General features: G+C 41.9%; 1 protein-coding gene across 3 annotated transcripts in view; it reads right to left on the bottom strand.

The window, feature by feature from the left end:
- CA8 (carbonic anhydrase 8) overlaps positions 1 to 26,061 on the bottom strand; it is a 55,489-nt gene extending 29,428 nt beyond the window's left edge. Inside the window, exons 1-3 of one of the 3 annotated variants that reach the window (XR_006278821.1) lie at positions 25,749 to 26,028; positions 24,523 to 24,714; positions 19,937 to 20,061 (exon numbers count right to left, since the gene is read on the bottom strand). Coding sequence is in view for 2 of the 3 variants with exons in the window: in XM_038391094.2 (XP_038247022.1) it covers positions 19,937 to 20,061; positions 24,523 to 24,714; positions 25,749 to 25,827 (396 nt within the window). In the remaining variant the exon portion in view is untranslated. Of the gene's footprint in view, positions 1 to 19,936; positions 20,062 to 24,522; positions 24,715 to 25,748 lie in introns of all 3 variants that reach the window. The other 2 variants (XM_038391094.2, XM_043507819.1) reach the window with 2 other exon arrangements.
- Between the last annotated feature and the right edge of the window lie 452 nt (positions 26,062 to 26,513).

The raw sequence follows: 26,513 nt of genomic DNA, 5'->3' as shown, positions 1-26,513 counted from the left end.
CTTCTGAGGAAGGGAATTGGCTCACCCTTGGGAGGCAGAGTCTGTCTGGGAAGGGGAGGCTGAGCAAGCCATCTGTCTAGGGAGATAGACACACAAAGGTTTGGTGGATCTAAACCCCATTTAGCCTTAATCCAGCCCTGACTACAAGTATGTTATACATTTAGACAATAGAGAATAATTTGCCCAGTTTTTCTACATTAAAAAGTATTTTTTTTACTTCCTTTAACTGTTATAAGAGGAATTATGAAACCCTCATTTGGTATTTGGACAAACATAAAGAACCATTCCTCCTGCACTAGTCAAAGGACAGTTTTAATAGTAAACTAAGCAGCTGGGACTGGAAAGGCAATTACAGGCCAGTTCATGCTCCCTCACAGGCAAACGTCTATTGACTTCAGTGGCAGTAGAACTGGGCCCTGACAGAAAAAGTCTGCACAAGGCAACAGCACATTGGTTCACAGAACAGAATGCAGCATGAAGCACCTGCACAACCAGTCCAGCTAGCAGCCATGGCCCATGACATCCCTTTAACATGGTGATGTGGTCCTGAGGATTAGCTCTGCTCATGAGCCTACCAGTTGTGCTCTTCCCACACTGAGCTCTTTTCCACACTTCTGTGAAGAATATGGCTGAGGATTTAAACGTCACAGTTGTGACACTCTGTGCCTTGGGGAACCCCCTGCATCCCCATGTTCATCCTTATAAAATGATTGTGTGGTATCTAATGCAAAGTTTGTCCTGTCGGGTGTTTTTGGAAGGCTCATGATGCACTGAGCATTGTTGTTATAGTAATGTTATAGGTTTTAATTTCATGTATATAATTATGAGGCCGAAAATGTGTTCTTGTGGTTTAAAACAAGCCCAGGCAAAACTCTCCAGAAACAGAGGGGCAGTTCACACCTCATCAGGGCATGTATGGGACAAACCCAGCCCAGCCTCACAGGAACAAAAGAGGCTAGAATAGGCAGCAACAAAAGATCTGTTGGACTCTTGAGTGAGTTATCCCCCTTCCCTTGGTCAGTCAGGGACTATGATGAGGTAATGCTCACCTGACCCTGAAGGGTGGGGGGACAAAGCCAAGAGGGAAGAAAGAACATGATAAAAGGGAGAGATGTTTGCCATGCTCCTCTTCTTTCTTCCACCTCCATCTACAGACATCACCACCAAGTGGCTGAAGCGCTGATCAAAGGGGAGAGCCTGAAGGGCAACAGCCAGCCTGTGGTGAGAAGCATCTAAGTTTGTAAGGGCACTGAAAGTGTTAAGATCAGCTTAGAATGCGTTTTGCTTTTATTTCATTTGACCAAATCTGACTTGTTGTGCTTTGACTTATAATCATTTAAAATATATCTTTTGTAGTTAATAAATTTGTTTGTTTATTCTACTTGAAGCAGTGCGATGGTTTGAAGTGTGTCAGAGACTCCCCTTGGGATAATAAGCCTGGTACATATCAATTTCTTTGTTAAATTGACGAACTCATATAAGCTTGGAGCATCCAGCGAACATAACTGGACACTGCAAGACAGTGGTTCCAAGGGTTGTGTCTGGGACTGGAGATATTGACTAGTGTCATTTGGTTGCACAATCCAAGTAGTTTACATGCCAGAGGCTGTGCAGGAACAGCCCAGGAGTGGGGGTTCTCACAGCAGAGCAGGGTAAGGCTGGCTCCCAGAGCCAAGGATTGGAGTGACCTAACAGATCACTGGTCCAGATAACACCAGGGGAACGTCATGCTGTGGATTCCCTCCATATATCCGCTTCACTACTTATTCCCCACAGGAAGGCAGAAATATGGCATGCCCACTGTTGGGTTTTGGGGGAGGGGCAGGGAGGATCTGACAATGCGGGACAAGAATGAGGATCATAGTTAGCAGATATGTACAATAATATGCTGCAATTGTTGAAGAATAATTTTTCAGATGTATTGAAGTTAGAAAAACATTTTGTTGCTACTGTAACTTCACTATGATTACTGAGCATGTGCTATTTTTGTAATCAGCTATTCATTTTCTTCCATTGCCTGAATTCTTACTCTCATTGGCTAATTATTACAAAGACTCCCTTCTTTTATGCAAGCAATGTCAAATGTAAAATAATCCTTGGGAGCCTGTTTGTTTCTCTGTCAGAACTAGGTTACACAGAAATTTCCCATTAGCTGTGCAACTAGGTACTGTAATCTCTGGAATATTTTGTTTAGGCCAGCATTGTTGTCAGCTAAGCATATTTCTAAAGGTTTAAGACAAAGACTGTCCCCATTAGTTCTGTGTGTCTCTAAAGCTCAAGAGATTTCAAGGCTCTGTTTGGGTGAGCTAAGCATCACAGAGCTTATCGAGAGGGTATCCAAATGTATCCTATCCAAACCTGATTTCACTCTGGTTTTAAATATTGTATGAATACTGTGGAATGGCCCTCTCAGACAAAAAGGAAGTGCAATACAAGCATGGAGTAGAAGTTACAGCTGCTAGGATCAGCATTAACTTCCAGACAGATATCTGCATGAATAGCAACCCAATTCAGAGGGAAGCCTGCCACCAACAATGACTACTGCCCAGCCACCCCTTTGAATCTCCCTCCTCCAAATTGCTGAGCTCCTCCAACGTGTGGCATGGCTACAGGGGAGCCTCTTCTGGGTCCCAAAATAGAGGGTAACTCCTGAGCTTTTCCACCTTGTTGTAGTCTTCCTTGCTCTCCTTCACATTTCACATCTGAGGTATCAGAGGGCATGCTCTAATTTAGGTTGCACCAAAAGAAAGGCAGAGAAATCCAATATAGGCATCCCAGTGCAAAGGGTTACATATAGATGAGTGCATCATTACACATAAAGACTACAAATGCCTCTATATGCAGGAAGCTTGAAAACACAAATAGGTTGGCTTTCATGTACTGGTTAAATGAGAATGAACTGCATTATACCATGATTTCTGGCTGCAATTTATACTAGAAAAATGGTTTTGGTAGAAGAGGAAGAGAAGTATTACTACATATTAAAGAATCTATGGGATATAGAGAGAGTGTCTTAGGAAGAATAGGTTTTCTGTATAGAGAAGAATACTTATGAGGTAGATTCAGCAGGAATACAAATCTGAGTTCATTAAAATTAGGATGCACATGGGGCTCTCAATCAGAACAAAGATGAAGTCAAAGGGCACAACTATGGGGGAAAGCAAAAGCCGTGGTAAGCCATCATCATCCTTGCCATTGACCTTGGGACTGAACCTGCCCTGGACATAAATTAGAGCATCCTAAGGGCTGCTCTAACTTATACTAGATAGTAGAGTCCTCTAGAGCAATGTTTCTCAACAACCGATCCGTGGACTGTCACTGGTCCCTGAGATCTCCCTGGCACAGTTTAGGAAGGCAACAAGCCAATCCCTGGTATCAAAAAGGTGGAGGAACACTGCTCTAAAGGATGTTCCACAGGTTCAGGTTTGCCACAGAGCATCATGTTGTGGTTCCACCCACAACATGACACAAAAGTGGAGGAGAGTGTATGAAATAAAGGGAATCTTCACCTGCCCATTTGGAACTGGTATGATGTTCCTTTTATAGCTTCTACAGTGCAAAGGGACCCTAGTGAAAGCTTAGGACAGGGGTTCTCAACTGGGGGTCAGGATCCCTCAGGGGGTCATGAGGTTCTTATGGGGGGGGCCGCAAGCCAGCAACGTCCACCCCAATCCCGCTTTGCCTCAGCATTTCTAATGGCGTTAAATATATTAAAAAGTGTTTTTAATTTATAAGGGGGGGGTCACACTGAGAGGCTTGCTATGTGAAAGGGGTCACCAGTATAAAAGTTTGAGAACCACTGGCTTAGGATATGGCCCAGAAATGTATGTGAGATTAGAAAGGCAATAGAAGATAGTAGAATGGTAATGTGTAATTTCAGCTACCCAAATACTGAGTAAACAATGTCACATGAGGGCATGACTTGGAAAACAATTTCTTACTACCATAACCAATAGCTTGTGTGAGCATTTAAAGGGGAGAAACTTGACTTACAGCTGAATTGTTTTAGGAAGCAAGTGTGTTTGAGCTAAGACTGACCATAATATACAGTAATTAAGTTCCACATCCTCACAGGGGGATCATACCAAGGAATACTACCATGGCACTCAATTTCAAAATGGTGATTTTTTTAAAAATAGTAAGTTAGTTATTAACAGCCTGAAGGGGAAAGTTAGGAAATTAAAATTCATAGAAGCAGTATAGAGGCTGTTTGAGAATATCTTAGTGGCGAGACAGAAGGTCTGTGTAGCCCACAACACAAAAAGGAAGCAGAAAAGTGAACTAAACAAAAAAGCCTGTGTGGTTAAATGGCAAGGTGCAGGTGTTCAGTCAGGCTAAAAATATATCATTTAACCACGCAAATTCAGTCTGAGTGAAGCTAAGTGATAACTGAACAGAACAACAACTTTGGCCAGAACTTGCCTTTCCTCCTTAGTCCCTTCCACGGGTGCAGAAGGCTTGATGGGAACTACCTTTTTGTTCTGTGTTTGTATAGCAACTAGCTCAATGGGGCCATGGTCCAGGACTGGGGCTTTAGGTGCTACAGAGGACAAATAAATAATAGTGAAAGCAATGTGGGTCTGATTCCAGTGTGGCTCTGAGGAATAGGGTACAAGGATCTTGAGCTGAGCATCCACATCACCTGTATAGTTTTGTTCCACGTGGGATACTTGCAGGCTGTTGAGGAGAGCTATCGGTGAATGGAGATGCACCTGGGATGCTAACAAAAGCTATATAGTTTATCATTACAGGCTGGGCTTTTCAAACGAACCCCAGGGATGCTGAAATCTCACTGAATTTTAACAGGAGTTGGGCACCTAACTCCCTTAGTTTTCTTTAAAAGCAGACAAAAAGGCTGCTATACAGAGAAATGAACAGAACTTTGTGCCCACGTGACAGAGCGCTATCAGCAGCACCCTGAACACTGACAGTCTGGAGAAGGCTGCAGGTCCAGCTGTAGGCAATTATACACTTTCTGGAGGGCATTGTGAGCATTGGGCTAGCAAGGTAATTGGAGAGAACATAAGGGGAGGAAACAGGAAGCAAGGGGCAGCTCAGGAGGATGTCAGAAGGAAGCAAACAGTTTGCATGTGCTGCAGGGAAGCCTTCCCCGGCTGTAAGACTGCATTGCATGGTAGTACTATGTAAGAGAGGAGTAAATACACACCTTGGTATAAGATAAGATAAGCAGCCCAGTGTGTATGGCTGGCTATGAAACTACCAGAACTAGCTAGGCAAAGAGGTTCACCGGGTAGTAACAGAGGCACCCTATTACAGTCCATCTTTGAAAACAATAATAAAGATGATCCTGAGAAGTATGGACTGGAAAGCAGCATTTCAGTGCTAGGGAACATAGTTGACAAAAATCATTAGAGTTAGAAGGCACCTCAACGAGTATAATGGGGAAAAAACAGCACATCTTCTGCTAGGGTAAATGGTATCTCTCTAACCTGTCGTAATTCACTGAATGAGAAGGAAGAACCATTGGATATAATTGACTTTGAAAGTCTAAGGGCTGGTGATATAAAATCCATCAGAATTAGTATGACTATTCATATGTTTATTTACTTGTATTGCAGTAGGCTTTACAAGAAAGTTAATGATTGGAGCCCTATTGTGCTAGGTTCTGTAAACATACACAACAAAAAGATAGTCTCTGTCCAAAAGAGATAACAGGTGGGTACAATGAACAGATGTGAGGAGAGCACAAGGTAACAGTGAGATGCTGTTTAGCCAATTTCGTACCCATGGGGTGAGATGTAATTCTGAATCATGGATTAAAAACTAGCTAAGAGATAGAAAGCATAGATTAGGAATAAATGGCTTGTTCTATAGCAAGAGGCTGGTAGGGGTGTAGCCCAAAACCAGCACTGACTAGTGTTGTTCAATTTATTTACTAGCAACCTCGAAGAAGGGTTGAAAATCTGCTGGCAACACAAAATGATGTAATTAGTCAATAAAGGGACGGATTGCAAGGCACACACCAAAGGGCCTGAACAAAACTAGATGACTGCATGGCACACTTACAGCTAAAATTCAATTTATATGAGTGAAAGCGCAAGGAACAGCTGAAACTATCCATAAATACGGTGATGGGTTCTGAATTAGTTGTAACATTTCAGGAAAAGCTCTAGGTGTCATTGTGGACAGTCCAGTGTGCTTAAGCAGTCAGAGTAACTAAGCTGTTAGGATGTGTTAAGGAAGGAATAGAGAATTGAGACATTACGTATAAATCAATGGTATATCCTTATGCTTAACAGTAAATTCACACATGACAATCTCATCTTTAGCAAAGCATTTGACATGGTCTCCCACAGTATTCTTGCCAGCAAGTTAAAGAAGTATGGGCTGGATAAATGGACTATAAGATAGATAGAAAGTTGGCTAGATTGTCGGGCTCAACGGGTAGTGATCAATGGCTCCATGTCTAGTTGGCAGCCGGTATCAAGTGGAGTGCCCCAAGGGTTGGTTCTCGGGCCGGTTTTGTTCAATATCTTCATAAATGATCTGGAGGATGGTGTGGATTGCACCCTCAGCAAGTTTGCAGATGACACTAAACTGGGAGGAGAGGTAGATACGCTGGAGGGTAGGGATAGGATACAGAGAGACCTAGACAAATTAGAGGATTGGGCCAAAAGAAATCTGAAGAGGTTCAATAAGGACAAGTGCAGAGTCCTGCACTTAGGACAGAAGAATCCCATGCACCGCTACAGACTAGGGACTGAATGGCTCGGCAGCAGTTCTGCAGAAAAGGACCTAGGGGTTACAGTGGACGAGAAGCTGGGTATGAGTGAACAGTGTGCCGTTGTTGCCAAGAAGGACAATGGCATTTTGGGATGTATAAGTAGGGGCATTGCCAGCAGATCGAGGGACGTGATCATTCCCCTCTATTCGACATTGGTGAGGCCTCATCTAGAGTACTGTGTCCAGTTTTGGGCCCCACACTACAAGAAGGATGTGGAAAAATTGGAAAGAGTCCAGCGGAGGGCAACAAAAATTATTAGGGGACTGGAACACATGACTTATGAGAAGAGGCTGAGGGAACTGGGATTGTTTACTATGCAGAAGAGAAGAATGAGGGGGGATTTGATAGCTGCTTTCAACTACCTGAAAGAGGGTTCCAAAGAGGATGGATCTAGACTGTTCTCAGTGGTAGCAGATGACAGAACAAGGAGTAATGGTCTCAAGTTTTAGTGGGGGAGGTTTAGGTTGGATATTAGGAAAAACTTTTTCACTAGGCGGGTGGTGAAACACTGGAATGTGTTACTTAGGGAGGTGGTGGAATCTCCTTCCTTAGAAGTTTTTAAGGTCAGGCTTGACAAAGCCCTGGCTGGGAAGATTTAGTTGGGGATTGGTCCTGCTTTGAGCAGGGGGTTAGACTAGACTCCTGCGGTCCCTTCAAACCCTGATATTCTATGATTCTATGACTCTATGATCTCAAATAAGACATAGCAGAAATATTGACAGTCCTTTGAAAAACAGAATTAATAGCAGAAAGGGCTTCCATAGGGGGAAAGACTCTAAAGACTAGAACTATTTTTGGCAGTTTGGAAAGACAAGTAAGGATCAGAAATACAGAAAAAGCCAGCCAAGTTCTCCTCTTTACCCCATCTTACAATACAAGAAGGGATTAATTTTAGCAGAAATGCTTCATTTTAGGGCTGTCAAACGATTAAAAAATTTAATTATGATTAATCACACGATTAAAAAAATTAATTGTGTGATTAATCGCACTGTTAAATATTTTTGGATGTTTTCTATATTTTCAAATATATTGATTTCACTTACAAGTACAGTGCTCACTTTATATTTATTTTTGATTACAAGTATTTGCACTGCAAAAAAACAAAAAATATTATTTTTCAATTCGCCTAATACAAGTACTATAGTGCAATCTCTATCATGAAAGTTGAACTGACAAATGTAGAATTATGTACAAAAAAAACTGCATTCAAAACCAAAACAATGTAAAATTTTAGATCCTGCAAGTCCAAGAAATCCTAATTCTTGTTGAGCCAATCACTCAGACAAACAAATTTGTTTACATTTGCAGGAGATAATGTGTCCTCTTCTTGTTTACAATATCACCTGAAAGTGAGAACAGGTGTTCTCATAGCACTGTTGTAGCCAGTGTCGCAAGATATTTACATGCCAGATGCGCTAAAGATTCATATGTCCCTTCATGCTTCAACGACCATTCCAAGGGACATGCATCCATGCTGATGACGGGTTCTGCTCGATAACAATTGAAAGCAGTGTGGACCAACACATGTTCATTTTCATTATTTGAGTCAGATGCCACAAGCAGAAGGTTGATTTTCCTTTTTTTGGTGGTTCAGGTAGTATAGTTTCCGCATCGAAGTGTTGCTCTTCAGTGATTTCTGAAAGCGTGCTCCACACCTCGTCCCTCTCAGATTCTGGAAGGCACTTCAGATTCTTAAACCTTGTGTCGAGTGCTGTAGCTATCTTTAGAAATCTCACATTGGTACCTTCTTTGCGTTTTGTCAAATCTGCAGCAAAAGTGTTCTTAAAATGAACAACATGTGCTGAGTCATCATCCGAGATTGCTATAACATGAAATATACGGCAGAAAGCGGATAAAACAGAGCAGGGAACATACAATTCTCCCCCAAGGAGTTTAGTCACAAATTTAATTAATGCATTATTTTTTAAAACGAGCATCATCAGCATGGAAGCATGTCCTCTGGAATGGTGGCCGAAGCATGACTGGGCATATGAATGTTTAGCATGTCTGGCACGTAAACACCTTTCAGTGATACAAAAGTGCCATGCAAATGCCTCTTCTCACTTTCTGGCGACACTGTAAATAAGAAGAGGGGAGCTTTACCTCCTGTAAATGTAAAATAACTTGTTTGTCTTAGCGATTGGCTGAACAAGAAGTAGGACTGAGTGGACTTGTAGGCTATGAAGTTTTACATTGTTTTGGTTTTGAGTGCAGTTATATAACAACAAAAAAATCTACATTTGTAAGTTGCACTTTCACGACAAAGAGATTGCTCCTCAGTACTTGGATAAGGTGAATTGAAAAATACTATTTCTTTTGTTTATCATTTTACAGTGCAAATATTTATAATGAAAAATAATATACACTGATTTCAATTACAGAATACAATATATATGAAAATGTTGAAAAACATTCAAAATATTTAATAAATTTAAATTGGTATTCTATTGTTTAACAGTGCAATTAAAACTGCGATTTTATTTTTTTGAGTTAACCGCGATTAATCAACAGCGCTACTTCATTTCCATTGTGCATGAGGTCAGGAAACAGGGAGGCCACACTGGGAGTCTCTGATGGACACAGAGATGAATGCTAAGCAGCTCTCTCAACAACGATGGGAGTGGCAAGATGTGACTTTGAGCTACCTGCATGTAATGCAGTAAGCCACAGCTGCCACTGCAGGCCATGGGCTTTAGTAGCTCCTGTGGCCAAGCTGCAAGGTTCTTCTCTCTTTGCCTTGGTTTGCAGAAGGACCTGATCCCTCGCAAAATCTTTTAAGTTCCCCACACACAAAAGTCTTTTACTCCGATTTTGCATAGGAGACCAAAATAACACCGTAATAATCAATATGATTAACAGGCAGTGGTCACTGCCATAGAGTACTGTGGGGGCAAACAGCTCAGTATGATTGGTAGAGGAACTAAGAGAAGTTTGTGCAGTTAGGCCACCAAAGGTAACAATACAAGGGTCTTGTGTCAGGTCATATGCTGTTCACTAGTTATGGGAAGAATAAATTTCACACACCCCCATTGTATAATTAGGGGGTGCATTATAAGTAAATTATTGTGTGTTCTACAATTTTCCTTTAGTGAAGAGGTTGGACTATGATAATTCATTCAATTTGTTCACACGACCAGCTTCTCAACTGAAATCAGTGGGCCTAAGGTAACTGCCATTAATTTCCAGGGATTTAAAACCAAACTATTCACCTAAGGAAGGACTAGTCATTTAAACAAGGGCTGCAGGACAGGGGCTCTTAATCTCACTGATTTTATTTTTATACATTGATTTATCTAATGTAGGCAGAATAACAAAATGATCACTCCCATCTGATTTATTTCATTTTTACAGATAATTGGTTTGATATTTGCTGTAAGGTGACCTGAGGTTCTTCCTAAATGGATGACAGTAACAACAAGAGTAGGTTATTTTCCAAACATAATCTTCATTTCTCTCCAATGAGCAGTTATACTTAAATAGTACACACTTCAAGGAAACTCAGAACAATTTTCTGTTCAATACTGCCCATGTTTCCAACAATAATAATCTTCATTGTGTATCTTTAATGGCCTGCTGTTGAATTGCAGTTTTACGTGCTGCATTACTATTGTGTAATGACTTTTTTCTGAGATAGTCTGTGATTAAGGTACTAGATTGGGACTCAGGAGAATGGTCTGTCTACATAGATACTTATTAGAGCTGGTTGAAACTCAGAATTTTAAATCCATGAGGAATTCTGACATTTCAAAATTTCCATTCATCCTAAATCATAATGAAAAGACATTTTCCACAAAGTGGGAAAATTTTCATTTCAGAAATATCTAAATGATCTTACAAAAATGTTTCATTTTGACTTTATTATTTTGACTATATTACAGTATATTATATTGAACTTCATATAGCGTAAAAGTTGAAACAATAACGTTGAAATGAAATGCTTTGGCCATATGGAAACTAAAGATTTTGACTTTACCCAAACAAAATGTTTCGATAATTTTTGGTCAAAAATGTCAATGAAATCGATACATTCCCGCAAAACATTTCAATTTAATCAAATCAGTATTTTCCAGAGGAAGACTCTTCCACTGGAAAAAAAAATGTTACCGACTCTAGTATTTATGTATCTAGATACTGTAGTATCTGAGTGCCTCAGCAGTTTCTGAGCATCTATGAATCTGGGTTCTGTTGCCAGCTTTGACAGACATCCTGTGAGACACTGGTCAAGTCATTTAGCCAATTTTCCATCTATACACTGGGGATAATAGTGCTTCCATGCCTTGCACAGCTTCCATAGGGATGCCATGAATGCAGTCCCTGCTCTCCACCTTCAGTGCTCCCCCTAGGATGGTGCAAGTTCCAGCTCAGCCTTTACTACACACTGTGGCTAAGTGCAACAGCCTAGCCCTAAGTGAATACAACAAGATTTGGTTCTAGTGTGTTGGCCTTCTAGGCAAAAATTAGCCCTCAACCACAGACCTCTTCCATGGCTTGCTACTCATTTCCTTCTATCAAACATTCCCTGTGTGTCATTTCTTACCCAAAAGGGTATCTTGCTTTCTGGCTGATTTATCTGTAGTGGGGACCTTCCATTTCTTAAATGCATACCAGAATCCTTTGTACTGGTAGCAGTGGTGCTTCAGAGGAACTATTGCAGTAGCCAGCACAAAAGATTCTCAGGTGTGCATGAGACTCAAAAGCATCTACTACACGATTGGGCAAAAACAGGAAAATCCCTGGAAAAGGGAGCAGGTGGGCAATGAGCAGTTTGGGATTAGTCTGCTGGTGACTTTTCCCTTAAATGGTGGTGGTTGAGTAGTATCTTGTATGTCTTCCCAGAATCACACCTGGATTAAATTGCAGGTTTTGCTCACAAAGAAGGCCCCAGACACATTCAACATAAGCAAATGAATACCCTTCTTTCAAAGAGCTGGAAGAAGCAATTCTCTCTACATGTGGCTAAATCAAAGCCATGCCCGCCTGCTAGCATATCAACCATTAATGCAGTTGGTGTGCCATATGAATCAACACTGCAATACTGTACAAAGTTCTTAGATATATTCTTTGCAAAGTATAAACTATGTGTGACTGAGCAAAGCCATAAGCACTTGGGGTTCATGTTGGTGAATTACCTAGAATCAAAGTACAATTTAGGGACTGAGAGTGATCATTTGGATCAAATTATCTGTCAACAACAAATAACAAATCTAATGATGAAAGAGCTTAGCAACAGGTAACAAAGCTATTTCAGGAATCATATGCTGCTCATATTACTTTTAAAATTATGGTAATGATTTATTTCATTTTGTCAGTTACTCTTTGGTCTACTGAGAGGGGTAGAGAGGGTTTCCAGTTTTGCACAACAGCCAAAAAAAAAACACAAACTAGTAAATAAGGGGAAAATCTGAAGTTCATACTAAGTGAAAAACTGCTGGAAAATACTTTTTTGCAGAGCTTCAGCTAGATTCAACCCCCAGTGTAACTCCAAAGATGACTCTGGAGTTGTACAGGAATCAGCCTGATTCATAAAGTGTATGTAAGGGGTACATATTATAATTATACCTGTATTCTATAAAAGAGGTAAAATAGTGTATTTCTTTTTCACCAGTGACGGTTTGAATTTGGATCCAGTTGTGAATAAAAGAATAGTTGTTAGTCATAAAAAACACTACTTTAAACACTACTTACATTACTAGTCAACAATGATGCTAGACTAAACAGTCATTTAGTTATTTGACTATTAAGTTAATATTCTATTAGGGAACTTTCTTTATTAAAAATACTTCTTAAAAATTATAAGCAGAAAAACCTAAAATTTAAAATTAAAATAGCAGAATTAAGTTTTGTTAAAGCACTCTGAGCCAACTCCTGCTTGTAAAGAATGAAATTCACCCCCTTATTTTGAGATCGTAAATGGATCGTAAGCAATTCATAGGCTTTGTGCTGCTCCTCCGCAAAGGAGTGAATTCCATCCTTTACAAGCAGGAAATCAATGAGATCATTGAGGTGAATGAGATGTAGGCCAGTGTTTAAAACATTCCCATTTGAGTTTATGGCCCAGATCATAGTCACATTAAAGTTAATAGCAAAACTCCCACTGATTTCAATGGTGCAAGATTGGTGTCTAATCTTAGAAAAAGTGTTGTTAATATGGGCCTGCTTGCCTTACTCCTCTCATCAGACTCAAAGAGGTTGATGGGAGTATTTGTGTGAAGTATAGGCAGTAGGATTTGTGTGTGCATGGAGAGGAGTAGAGATTGCCGACCCTGTGTTACAATTACATGTATATTATTTGTGTTTGCTTTGGTTTATCAAGCAAATTTACAAATGAGGCACTAAATCATTGAATAAAATAAACAGCACAAAGGCCTCTGAACTACGTATTTAGGGTGACCATATTTCCCTATGCTGAATATGGGATACCTGGTAAAATTACTCATATTCAAGCTAACTCAATGGCAATCAGAACTATGCAGTACAAATGTTCAAATTAACATCAAGATGTCTGAGTCCCTGTCAAAAAGAAATACTGCCAGGGATGAAAGTAACTTAAAGGACTTACCGGTATGCTGGAGTCCTGAACTAGGGCGTTGCCTCAACTGAAAGAGGAGTGGCCTCAACCGGAAGAGGCTGGGCCTTTAAATCACCCCAGAACTACCAGCTGCAGCGGTGGCTGGGAGCCCCAGGGCTCAGGGGTGAATTAAAGGGCCCAGGGCTCCTGCCGCCATGAAGCTCCAGGCCCTTTAAATCACTGCAGGAACCCTGCTGCTGCTACCCCAGGGCTCCAGCAGCAGGGCTTGGGCCACGCTTTAAAGGGCCCGGGGCTCCCTGCAGTGGCAGGTGCACCGGGCCCCTTAAATACCCCCCCGAGCCCACCTGCCGGAGCCATGAGGCTCCAGCAGCCGGGCTTTGGTGGTGATTTAAAGGGTCTGGGGTTCCGGCCGCTGCGGGGAGCCCCAGGCCCTTTAAAGCGCCGCACGAGCCCCACTGCCGGAGCTCCAGCGGCACTTTAAAGATCACAGGGCTCCCCGCAGCGGCTGGAACCCGGCCCTTTAAATCACTGCCGGGGAAGCCAGTCTGGTCCAGCACAGCGTACTGGCTCTTGCCGTTACGCCGTACTGGACCGTACCAGCTTACTTTCACCTCTGAATACTGCATAGTTGGATTCTTGTTATTTATCTTCTTATCTTTAAGGCTTTAGGGTTCACACAGGGAGAGGTAACACACATACACATTCATGTACACCTCTCTCACAAGGTGGTGGGGGGTGACCAACTGATCCAACCCTCCCTGCCCAGCGCTCTCCATCCTCCATGCCTCGCTGGGACCCCAAAATGGACCCACCTCTCCTGGTACATGGTGCCACATCTCCCAAGGCAACTCATGGGGGGATACGCAGGGTCACATGCTCCCCCTCCCCAGATTTCTCCTAGGGTTCACGCCAGAATGTGTCCAGTAGCAACTTTCAGCACTGTGCCATAGGGCAGGGACAGGAGCTGCTTCCAGCTGCAGGGGCAGGAGGGGGAAGGGATGTCCTGGACTGGGTCTTTGCAGAGCTCATCTCTTCTCCCCGCCCCGCTCCCTTGTGGTTGGAAGCAGCTTGTTCCTTCCTGCCCACACAGTGTTGAAAGGCAGCTAACACCTCAAGGCTGCTGCTGGCTACTGACATAACCCAGCTGCCTCCTGTCCCCCAGCTACAGCGTGGGCAGGGAGGGCTTAAGCCCCATGGATGCATTTTGCACCAGGGCCCTGGGAACCTGACTGCAAGGGCTTCAGCTAACCCAGCCAGAGAGGTGGCTCAGCAGAGGAGAATAACTAGGGGATGGAGCAGCAGCCCTGCATTCCCTGGGGAAAGGACCCAGGGCGGAGGTGGAGGGGGAACAGGTGAAGTGGGTAAAAAGCCCCTGCCGCAGGGCCTGCTGTGGAACCTGCAGGTCTGGGGTGTGAACAGGCTGGAAATCGCTTTCCCACACACACACTCCAGAACTTAGCTGAGGGACGGAGAGGCTTCCCCATGCCAGCGCTGTATGGGGTGTTTGGTCCATGCAGGGCTTAGCTCCTCCTGGCCAGCGCCCCAGGCCGGAGGGTCTTGGGCTTTCTTGGGAGTGGCCTGCCCAGCCAGAGGCAGTGGGGGAAGGAAGGAGCCTGCTGGCCAGGCTGCTGATGAGCTGAGCGCTCCAACCAGGGGCTGGTTCTCTGCACAGTGCTGGGAACAGGATGCACCCCGCATGGGCGGGAGGGGATATGGAGGAGCAGTGGGGCTCGGGGGTGTGAAATGGCAAATCAAGGAGAAGACAGCAAGGGAGGAGCACGTAAAGGGCTGACTGTTGGGCAGCAGAGGATGACGCCTGGCACCTGCCCACACTCACCAGCTATCACAGTGTTCAGCCAGTGTCAGCTGGAAACAGGATGGGGGGAGCAAGGCCCTGATGACCAAGAGCCAGCATACAACAGGGGCTGTGCTGACAGACCAGCATGGGGAGCAGCCAGCTCCACCACCAGCCTTGTACACCCACCCCCACTGGATCTCCCCCCAGCTCACTGCTGGTGGGCGAGTGGATGGTGATCAGGGATCCAGCCAGCAGCAGGACCCGCCAGTACTGATGGGGGGGGACAAAAAATATGGGATCATTTGTCTTTTTTTAAGAAAAAGTTGGGACACCTGCAGGATGGCTTAAATATGGGACTGTCCCTTTAAAAACAGGATGTCTGGTCACCCTATACATATATGCAAAATAAGGGGTGAATTTCACTCAAGGGCTTGTCTACATTACAATAAAACACTCACAGATGGCCCATTTCAGTTGACTTGGGCTTACAGGGCCTCAGATGTGGAGCTACAAAACTGCAGTATAGACATTTGGGCTCAGGCTGGAGATTGGGCTCTGGGACCCTCCCCGCTCTGGGTCCCTGAACCCAGGCTCCAGCATCAGTCCAAACATCTCTACTGCAATTTTATAGCCCTGCAGCCCAAGCCCAAGTCGACTGACATGAGCCATCCACAGGTGTTTTATTGCAGTGTAGACATACCGAAGGTGAGCGGAATTTCGTCCAAAAATGCTTTAACAAAACCTAATTCAGACATTTCAAGATTAATGTAAAGTTCAGTATAAACCTGTGCATTAGAGGCATGGAATTTTTTTCCACAGAAATGAAAGAGGGCAGATTGGTATAGTCTATATATCTGATTTGAAAGCTGTGCTCATTAAAAAAAAAAAAAAAAAAAAAAGAACCAAACACTATGTATTGCTAAACAGATGGTGAAGATGCTTGCTGGAGAGAAATGTAATATCATAATTTTAGTCTGAAGCCATAAAATAGTACTTTGTCTCAATTAAATACTTAATATGGCATCATTTCAGATGAGCAAAAGAATATCTAATTGTTTCATTTAGACTGGGTGAGTTTTGCGTATTACAGCACTTTTAGTGATAGTTATTGTCATGATGAAAAATACTACAGAACAAATGAGTTTGTTTTATATTACATTACTCAAAAAACTATTCTATTTTATTTTATACTTTTGTTTGGCTTTGCTGTTCAAAACTCATTCAGACTCCGCAGGCAACAGTAAGGTTTTGTGGGTTTTTTTAATTGAAAATTTATGACAGCAAAAGGGAAGGTTTTTCTCTTCCTCTACATCTTGGAAAAACTTGGAAATGATTTGCAGCTTATTTCCTTCCACTGATAGTTTGCACAAGGTTTGGAAAAAGCATACTGCATCTGGCTAGTAATGTGTGCGTAAAACAAGCTAACATCAGCCAATATTTTAAAGGGATGGATTCTACAGAATTCTCCACTCTGCTCCCAGTCAAGTTGCTAGCATTGTGAGGACCCATTTTTGACCAGTGTCAGTTTTATTTTATAGCAGCTTCCTGTGTTTGACTCTAAAAATTAATTGTTCTTTTAGGGTTAAATTGTGCTATTTGGCCCAGTCCTGAGCAAATACAAGTGTATTTATACGCCATCCTCGGACAAGTTCAGGGACAAACTAGGACATTCAGAGACACCTCTCAGGCACAATTCCCTCCATACTTCTCCCTTGCTCCAGTAGAGTGGTAATTTGCTGTCGGCCTATATCAGCAGTAAATTGCTAACCTCCACCCCTGCACCAGGCAACAAGTAGGAGGGGGAGAATCAAGATTCCACACGTTGGCCACCCCTTCCTTCCCCTTCCCCACCCACCTTCTGGAGGGGGTGAAGAGTAAGGAGGTTCAGCACCCACTTACTTGTTCATCTCCACACTCAAGGCTTGGGTAGTTCATGCACAGGTAGAAGCGTAGTTTTTACTTCCTTTTCTCCCCTGTATAGATGTGTACTCCATGTCACAATCTAGCCTTTGTATCTTTCAAGGAAAAGGAACTAGATCCTAATCTTCTATTGTTGAGCTCTTTATCAAACATGTAGCATCAGCAGCCTGAGAGAGTAAAGTATCCCTGAGCATGCTCAGTAGAATACTGCATATGATTTCTGAGGAAGTCTATATGAAATACCTCCTCCCAGTCTTTGGCTGCAAGGCAAGGTTGGGCATTGTATTTCTTTCCAGGAACAAAGGGAGGAGGATTGTGAACAACATGTACAGTACATATTTAAAAAGGTGTTACAATGTTTACATTAGACTGCAGTTTGCCGCTTTGCCTGCAGTTTGCTGCTTTGTCTGGCTTTTCTTGGTTATTGCAACTAAAAGTGTTTCAATTAAAATGATAACAAATATATTAAAGTCAACATTTTGATTTTTTCCATTACGGAAGCTGAAAAAACAAGACTTGACCAAATTTCTGATAATAATAAATGAATAACAATGAACTTAGCCTCTGAGTCACATGAACAGCCGTTTTATTAAAACAACATTGTAAATGATCTCAAGTATTCGTCCCAGAGGTCTCAGTACAAGCCTAATCTATTTAGCCGTGAACCGTAATATCCTAACCCTGTACAAGATTCCAAGATGTCTAGTTAGAAAATAGATTGTTACACTTAGAGATACAGGATATTGCTTAATTTCTATCTAATAGTTATGATATCAAGGGTAAAGAACCAGAGGAAGGAACTATACAGTAATCCTCTTCCAAACATTGAGAAGTGACATTCCTTTCTAAAGTCAGACTTTACAAGGGTTGTTACACTGATATTCTGTAGCTGTTCTGTAATAGCTGGCCCAGTTTATTAATGTCAGGGTGTGTAGGATTGTTCCTATATCATAGAGTCGGAATTCAAGATCAAACTGCTGCTCTGATCAATAAATACAGAGAGCCAGATACTCATATCAGCTATATCAGTTGAAATCCAGAGTTAGTACATTGGCTTCAGTGGAATTACATGGGATTTTAATGGAATAATAGAGATTACAGTTTTACAGTATGATATTTGGACAAAATTTAGCTGCCCTGTATGCCTAAGACTAGAAAACTCACATGTAGAAGGAGAACATGGAGCAGAGGTTTTCTACAGAGAATGTGGTTCCTCCACCATTTCAATCTCCCCAAAAGACATGCAAAGAAATCAATCTACAGGCTGTCAAAGCAGGATAGTATGGGAATAAGAGACATGGGGTTACAGGCCTGTATATCTGTCTGTACATGACTTCTAACCCCAGAGTGGTAACTTTCCCCAAGAGAAGAATAATCTACTTGGGGACCTGTGTGTAAAGTTGCTCATTTATGCTGCTTTTACAATGTATTTAAAATAGATAAATAAGTCTTAACTTCCAGCCATTAGAGCTATCCTACTGTCACCAGTAGCCAAGATCCTAGGATCAGAATTTAACCAAAAACAGCTTTGATGCAAGAGATGAGGTGGAAGCCAGCTTTCTCTTCTCTAGATCTATATACACAGTTCTGTGCTAACTGTAATGAAATCTTGGTTTGACATCCCTCACTTTGTCAGGAATTTTTAGTACAGCTGTCATGCTGCCCTTAAAGGAGGCTTACCCTGGATTCCCATAAAGGCTGATCAGATCTGCTGGCTAATCCCTGGACCTTTTTCATGGTTTTCCTCCATGCTGACCCTTTTTTACCTACTGATTTATTTTTTAAATGGAGATTAACTTACTGGGGGCAAGTTTGCTTTATATTGCATCAGTTGCCCACTGTCACAAAGGGCCACTGGAATTGCTTTGGCATGGGGATGCATCTATACAGTAAAAGAAGGTGTAGAAGCTGTTATTTTGGTGAGTCCCCCATGTAGGGGTAATTTTCCTGAAGCCAATTCTGCAGCAGACTGATGCGAAGCAGTCAAAGCAGAGGCCAAGATATGACCAATGTTCCTAACCCAGTTATTTAAACTACGCATTAAACCTGTACCTATTCCACAACTCCATGTGGATTTTTATATTTATTTTTAAAATAAATGCTGATTTTTATCCTTTTTCTTTTAAAAAATTCTATTCCAGCAGAGTGGGATCCACTGGTTACCGTGTAACCAGCCAGAAACAAATGTCCAAGCACTTGAAGAGGAGAGCATAAATGGATAGGAAATTCCATTTCTAGCTTCTAAGGGATTATGATAAATAGCAAGGCAAAAATCATTTTAAAACCTCTGAAAAAAGGCATGAAAGTCTCCTTATAACACAAAAGATGAAGTGCACAGTAAATGAAAATACTGGAATGATCTTCTGCAGCACAGTTGCAATCGTGGAACATCAAGTTGAGTATCTGTGGAACAGCTCAAATTTTAAGATTGCAGTACATCTTTACCCTTCTTTCCAAAGCTGACTTTCACTCCATGCTATGATTATATATAAGAATTTCATATATTCTCCAGGTTTCAGACATCTAAAGCTTTTCATGAACAATTTGTTTATGCTTTTTTTAAACAAGTTTACCCCAAATTATTATTTTCCATGGAAAAGCTTCCAGCAGCTATTTTCCCCCAACTATAGCTATTAGTCAAGGTGACATAGGAAGTGTTGAAATAGCAGATCTTATTAGAATGCTAATATTATTAAGACAGAAGTTAATAGTTCTGCAAGTTAACTTTATGGCCAATTAATCATGCAATACGATGTATGCTAGAGGCACATTACTAAAGACGCAAATCTCAATTTACTGGCACTAAAGCACACTTCAGCAGACGGTTTTTTTGTATGAAAAATGCTAAGCTAAAATAAAAGCTGTTTTGAACTACCAGGTTATCAAGCAATGATTTAACATCTTGTGTATAGCGCAGGTGTTTTCAATACAATGTCACTCTTACCTCCATGGGAAAAGCTTTAAAATTAACAGTGTGTTCAGAGCCACGCTGGTTTTCTCTCCCCCAGTGAAACTGAACATCATGTAGTTCAAATTCATGTCCCCGAGGTAATGGCCCACCTACTAACACTGGAAAAGAACACAAATGAAGACATACTTAGTTTTCCAAGCAAACAAGCTGCTGAGTACATTGACCGCAAACAACTGGGAGATTGTTGCAAACTTCTGTATTACGATCTATCTTAGAGAAAATGGCAACAAAGCTAACATACCTGCCGCCTTTTCTCCTGTATTATTACCCATCTGCAGAATCACAGTTCATTCTCAGTTATATAAGGCTATGAAAATGGTATTATCTGGCATTCTGAGTTTTACAAGGTGGAACAGCTAGTCATATTGCAAGATAAAAGCATTGTATGCTTATCACTCCAAAGAGTGAATAGGTTTATAGACTGATAGCCAAACAGTAGCTCTGTGTTCTAACCAGATGATGCGGTTTCCTTCTGGTGTCAAACTGCATAATTGCCTCATAGCTATACAAATGCCTCACTTGTATCACCTGTGCTTGTTGTACAGAAATTGGTCATGAAACTCTGGCATTCTTGGCTGCCAGTGTTTTGTTAGGTAATTATATTTCAATAGACACCACCTGTTAGGCTTGTGAGTTGCTCTTGTGTTCTGTGAGCTTGTACTAAATAATCTTAAGATTCAATAACAACACTATACTATATTTACTTAAAGTAAGCCACTAGGAAGATGCTTCACAGTATTCTAGACTGCCAGAATATTCTTACTGCTGTTTCCAAAACCCACAGTTGTGAAAGTGGGATAATGCCTTAAAATTAAACAACAAAAAGATCCATCCCCCAGTCAGAGGAGATGGAAAGCAGTATAAATTATAACTTGAACATTTGACATTAATCTAACTTTTTGCAATGCGATATACACAAAAGTGTACATATCTGAAGCCAAACTTTGGCCCTCACTTCCATCAATGCCAGAGTTTGGTCCAATGAGTCCTGAAGCTGATTAGGACCAAATATTGCCCTCAGGTACATGCTTAAAACTCTTCACGGAAATCAATAGGAGTAATGTTCTCATATACAAGGGCAGATTTGGAGCTTAGAGTGCTTACAGGTCTGCTTCAAAGCCCATCAAACTTTAGTCTCTCACTGTCTTCAATAGACTTTGCATCGGACCCTCTCTGACCAGTAAATTAGTGAAAATTAAATAGTTTTTGTTGCATTATGTTGGGCTTTATGCAATAAAGGATCCACAATCTTAAATAATTTTATCTATGTGAACTAGATACAATCTCATTTTCAGCTTGGAGCACCAGCTATGGTGAAATACTACTAACACACAATATTATCATATTGAACTGTTTGCCAAAAGAATTGTAACATTCCAGACGTAAAACTCACCAATTAAGATTTCTACTATAAGTTACAACAAAGGACAAAGTCACCCATACAATTAGTATGTCTTCCACATCGACAGAATATAAAGCTTTGATGCTCTTTGCTAAGCATCATCACAGTTATAAAGTCTTTCAATTGTAAGACAGCAGGACTGTCCTAAAATGCATGTGTAGATTCAAATTTGCATCTTATATTCCTCTTAACTATATCACTATTAACAAAGTGCTACATTGTTAATGTGATAAACATTGAGGAAATCAACATGTCCAGAATACAGCAAAATCTGATAATGTGTTATATTAATATTATATCTTTAGTAACACAGATTTTTTTTGGTGAAAGGAAGTATTATTCCCATTATGGGGGTTATTTTTCTTTTTTTTTTTTTCCCACCAAATGCATCCGATGAAGTGAGCTGTAGCTCACGAAAGCTTATGCTCTAATAAATTTGTTAGTCTCTAAGGTGCCACAAGTTCTCCTTTTCTTTTTCCCATTATGTGTGTGTGACTGGAAGTACTCTCTACTGTAATATTGTTTTGGATCTACAGGACCATCACCAAACCTATCTATGAGGTTTAATTCATAATACTCATCCCATGTTAAGAGTATTTATTGTCAGTGCATAGAACATATTCATGTGCACTTTGCCTCTCTGCAATGTCTGATTCCCTACCAGAAAATCATTCTGAAACGGTCAGTCCTTGTAGAGTATATTTGACCTCCATTGTGGTCAAAGGAGAAGTGTTTCTGCTAGTAGAATACCCTTGAAAATATTTCTGAAATATTCAAGAAGGCTCTCAATCATATCTATTCTACTCCATTATAAAGTCAGTCATGCTTCTTCCATCTTATATATCATACATGCACAGTGCCGAAACTGGATGCAACTTGTAAAATGTTTACAAAGTCAAATGAAGAGTCTGAATGTATGTTCTGAATTAAGGATCAAAAGAACCATCATTAATGATAGCTCTATAGACGACAACAATATGCGCACTGTGCAATGATACAACTGAAAAATATATAGTCTGAAATGGAATAACCATTGATTTTAATATATACTTTAGTCATCTACTTTATATATTTGTAGGCTTTTCTATGGCTACTTCGCTATGTATATGGGGACCTCTCATACATTAATTGGCCATATTTTCAGAAGTGCTCAGTGCTCAGCAGCTCCCATTTAGAATATCTGGTTAAATAGATTTGTCTTCATAGCACCCTGTGAGGTGGCAAGCTGTGGGAGCTGCAGCAGGATCCTAGGTCTGGCCCGTTTAGGGAACTGGACACAGAGGCGTTCTGTTGTTGGTGGTCTTTAAGCTTAAGGGAGCTTATTAACGCCTTCCTCCCCCTCTGGAGGCAGAAGACATACACCTGTAATGAAAGATCTATCCTGATTTTACAGGTGGACAACGGGGCACAGAGAGATTAAGTGACAGGAAAGCTGTGGCAGACCTAGGAACAGAAGATGGGACTTGACTGAGACTGCCAGCTTATAATTAGACACTATCATTCTGAATTCCTGTTGGTGACCTAGAGGTGACTGTACTGCTTTTCAAGGACCTCATATCCAGACATGTATTACTTTTTAACTCTCTGTAAAAATCTCCCCAACAGAAGTTCCCAAACTATGGCCCATGTACCACTGATGGCCCTCAGAACACTTGCTGTGGTGAATTGACTGGTCACATTGTGCAAGTTTTCATCCTTGTTAAAATATAATAAACACCATACTTTCTGAACATCATCATTAATCCCTAGGGCTACCTTGACAGACTAAAGTTCATCTCAAAGATGTACATTGCACACCTGTTTCTCCTTCCACTACACAAATCTGCCACCTATATTATCGGTTTGATGAAAATAAACATCACAGTCCAGATCCTGAGCCCTTGCTCTGACCTCTTTGCACTAACCGAGCAGCTGGGGACACTGTTCCCTCTAAGCTATGCAGATCCTAAACCCCATGCACACGGCAAAACACTGTGCGCACAAAAATTTGCACAGAAGCACAATTTGCACAGAAGAAATTTTTTGCGCACATGGCCTGTCAAAAATTAGAGGGAACATTGGCTCGGAATTCCCCCAGCACGGGTGAATAACCAGCTGGCATAGAGCTGGCTCTGCACCACCCTTCCCAGACTGCTTTGAGTAGGTGGCATGTCAGGCAGAACAAAGCATGGCTGGAAGGCCTTGGGCTCTAGCAATCTTGTGCTTCATAACAGCCTCTACAAGGCTGTTACCAGACAGCACAGTTCTGAGACTCCTCTAACTTTATACAGGGTCTGAACTGGCCCCTGTCTACCACAGGACTGCAAGGCCACAAAGGATTGCCTCTCTCCACCTTCCCTCCTGACTTTTAAGTCCTGCACTGAGCATAGCTCAACCAGACCCAACGTTCTGATCACAGAATTCTACATCCAGAATTTCAACTTTCAGTTAAGCTGGAAATCGTGTTTTTATTGCTTCCTAGTTATTTTTGTGGTAAATACTGACCCTTTAAAACTGAAGGCCTATCAACATGCTAAGTTTAATTCAAGTATCTTATCCTAAATGAACCATCAAGGTCCACAGTGATCCATATAATGCATCATCAAAAGCCATGGAAGTCAATGGAAAACTCCTGTTGATTTCCATAGACTTTGAATCAGGTCCACAGTTTCTGTCAGCCATACATATAAAATACAATTTGGGTTCCACAACGTCTTAGTTATATTCTGGACAATTTCTAAACTTCAGACACTGTTGGCTCAAGTGAATTAGGTCACACCATCACAAGCGGAAATTTTGAACAATGTTGCATGCTGCGAACCAGGCTGGCATCAGCAAACTTTCTTGACATAAGGATTAATTATTAGATTTCTAACAGCAGCAAACTTTCTTGGCATAAGGATTAATTATTAGATTTCTAACAGCTTCACAAAAATGAAGGTCCAGTTTTGGACCATAACAATCCAGCTACCCACAAAGCTCACTCCTGCTTCCATTAAAGTCAGTGGCAAAACTCCTATTGACTAAAATGATGCAGGATTTGGATCATAGCCCATTTATAGAAGTGAATGTTCTTTCTCATTTCAGTTACTGTGTAAAGAATATTCCTTAAGACAATCTAAACTTTATCATCTATTTTATTGTGTTCGAAAAAAATGTAAACAATGATTAAGCATACCTGATTTTGACTTAAGGACAATTTGAATGGAATGCCCATCATTAATTACTTCACAGTCACGGCAAACAACATAGTTTGGTGATAAACGTACTTCTAGTAGTGAGGGGTCATATTTGGCTTCTCTTGAATTCAAGTTAATAGGAGACTGGTATTCTCCATTAGCATCAGGAAAGATCAACCCCCACTCGACTCCTAAAAATAAAATGAAAAACTATCATGTGGAAATAAAATATGACTGCTTTTCGTGAAGGACTTGCAGCTTTAACCCTTACATACATGCAAAAATATATCATTGAAGAGACCCCTTCACTTAAAGGGAGACGGTCAAAAAAATGCCGTAAACAAACTAATTCCTTTACCCCATCCATCTTTACCCCCCCATACATGCATCCGATGAAGGGAGCTGTAGCTCATGAAAGCTTATGCTCTAATAAATTTGTTAGTCTCTAAGGTGCCACAAGTACTCCTTTTCTTTTTGCGAATACAGACTAACACGGCTGCTACTCCGAAACCTGTCCTTTACCCCTGTTACTAATAGCATCTTCGATAGTTCAACATGAATGAATGCATTTTTAAAATCCCATTGACTACTCGTAATTTATAATCAGTTTTGCCTTTTTTGCATTTCTCTGAACTTGGACAATGAAATAAACTAAATCAGTTCTCCTTTGTTTTATAGTTGGTTTCACTCTCAAGTTCTTAGTGCAGCAGTGTCTGGCTTTTAAAGAAAAGGAGGACTTGTGGCACCTTAGAGACTAATAAATGTGTTAGTCTCTAAGGTGCCACAAGTCCTCCTGTTCTTTTTGCGGATACGGACTAACACGGCTGCTACTCTGACTCCTGACTTTTAAAGGCAGCAGAGGAATATTTATTTATTTTAAAATACCTGATTTCTCCTGTTGGGTTTTTGTTTGTTTGTTTAATGGGGGGGGGGGGGAATATTTCTATTGGCCTGAGGTTGCATAAAAGGGTCTTTGTACCAAATATGGATCTGGGGACAAATGAAAGTTGACCGTGCCCCTTGACACCATGATCTCAGCTTCGATATTACCCTGCAAGTTTAGCTACTAAAGAGGAGACGACGTGGTGAAGATGGGCTGCATGTCACTGTACTTTGCCTTTCCGTAGGGGAAACGTCCCTTTCGCCCCGGCACGAGGAAACGTCTCCCTCCTTCGGCCCCAGCCAGCAGCTCGGGGAGCCCGTTGCCCTCCCACCCTCTCCTTACCTTCCTCGTAGCCCCACTCCAAAGCCGCCTCCTTCTGCGGGAAGGACCCGGGTTTCTCAAGGAAGCTCCTGTCAGCCATGGGCAGCGCCTCCGGTGTCCCTCGGAGCGTGCCGGGGGGGTGTGTGTGGGGGGGGGGGTCTCTCTCTGAGCGGGGCTGCCTGGCGGAAGCCTGTTCCCTTCGGGCGCGAGCGGGGGGCTGCTTTGCAGCGCTCTGGGCACGTGTGCGTGTGTCTCGCCGCGCTGTGCGTGTCAAGCCGTGGCTGGAGGTTTGGTTTGCGGAGCGGCCGGTGTGTGTCTTTCTGGGGCCTAACACACAGCACGCGGGGGGGGGGGGAGGGGACCGTCACACCCTGTGTAAGTCTCCGAGGGGATTAGACAGATCAGATCTCTGGAGATTCTATACGGCGGCGTCCTGGAGACCCAGGCGTGAGGACAATGGTGGAGAGAAAGCCAAGGGGGGGGGGGGGGATAGAGGGAATATAGCCTGAGCAGACAGACAGACAGGCATAGCGGGGCGATAAACGGAGAGGGATGATCCTGCTGACAGTACCTGTCCCTGCGTCCGTCTGTCTGGCGATGTCTGCAAGCGGGATTATCGCGCGGGTAGATTTAGTTAATGCAGGTTTCAGAGTAGCAGCCGTGTTAGTCTGTATTCGCAAAAAGAAAAGGAGGACTTGTGGCACCTTAGAGACTAACAAATTTATTAGAGCATAAGCTTTCGTGAGCTACAGCTCACTTCATCGAAATGCATCCGATGAAGTGAGC

This window comes from Dermochelys coriacea, chromosome 2, assembly GCF_009764565.3.
Source record: "Dermochelys coriacea isolate rDerCor1 chromosome 2, rDerCor1.pri.v4, whole genome shotgun sequence".
Taxonomy (NCBI): domain Eukaryota; kingdom Metazoa; phylum Chordata; order Testudines; family Dermochelyidae; genus Dermochelys; species Dermochelys coriacea.
This window is presented reverse-complemented; position numbering and strand designations above follow the sequence as displayed.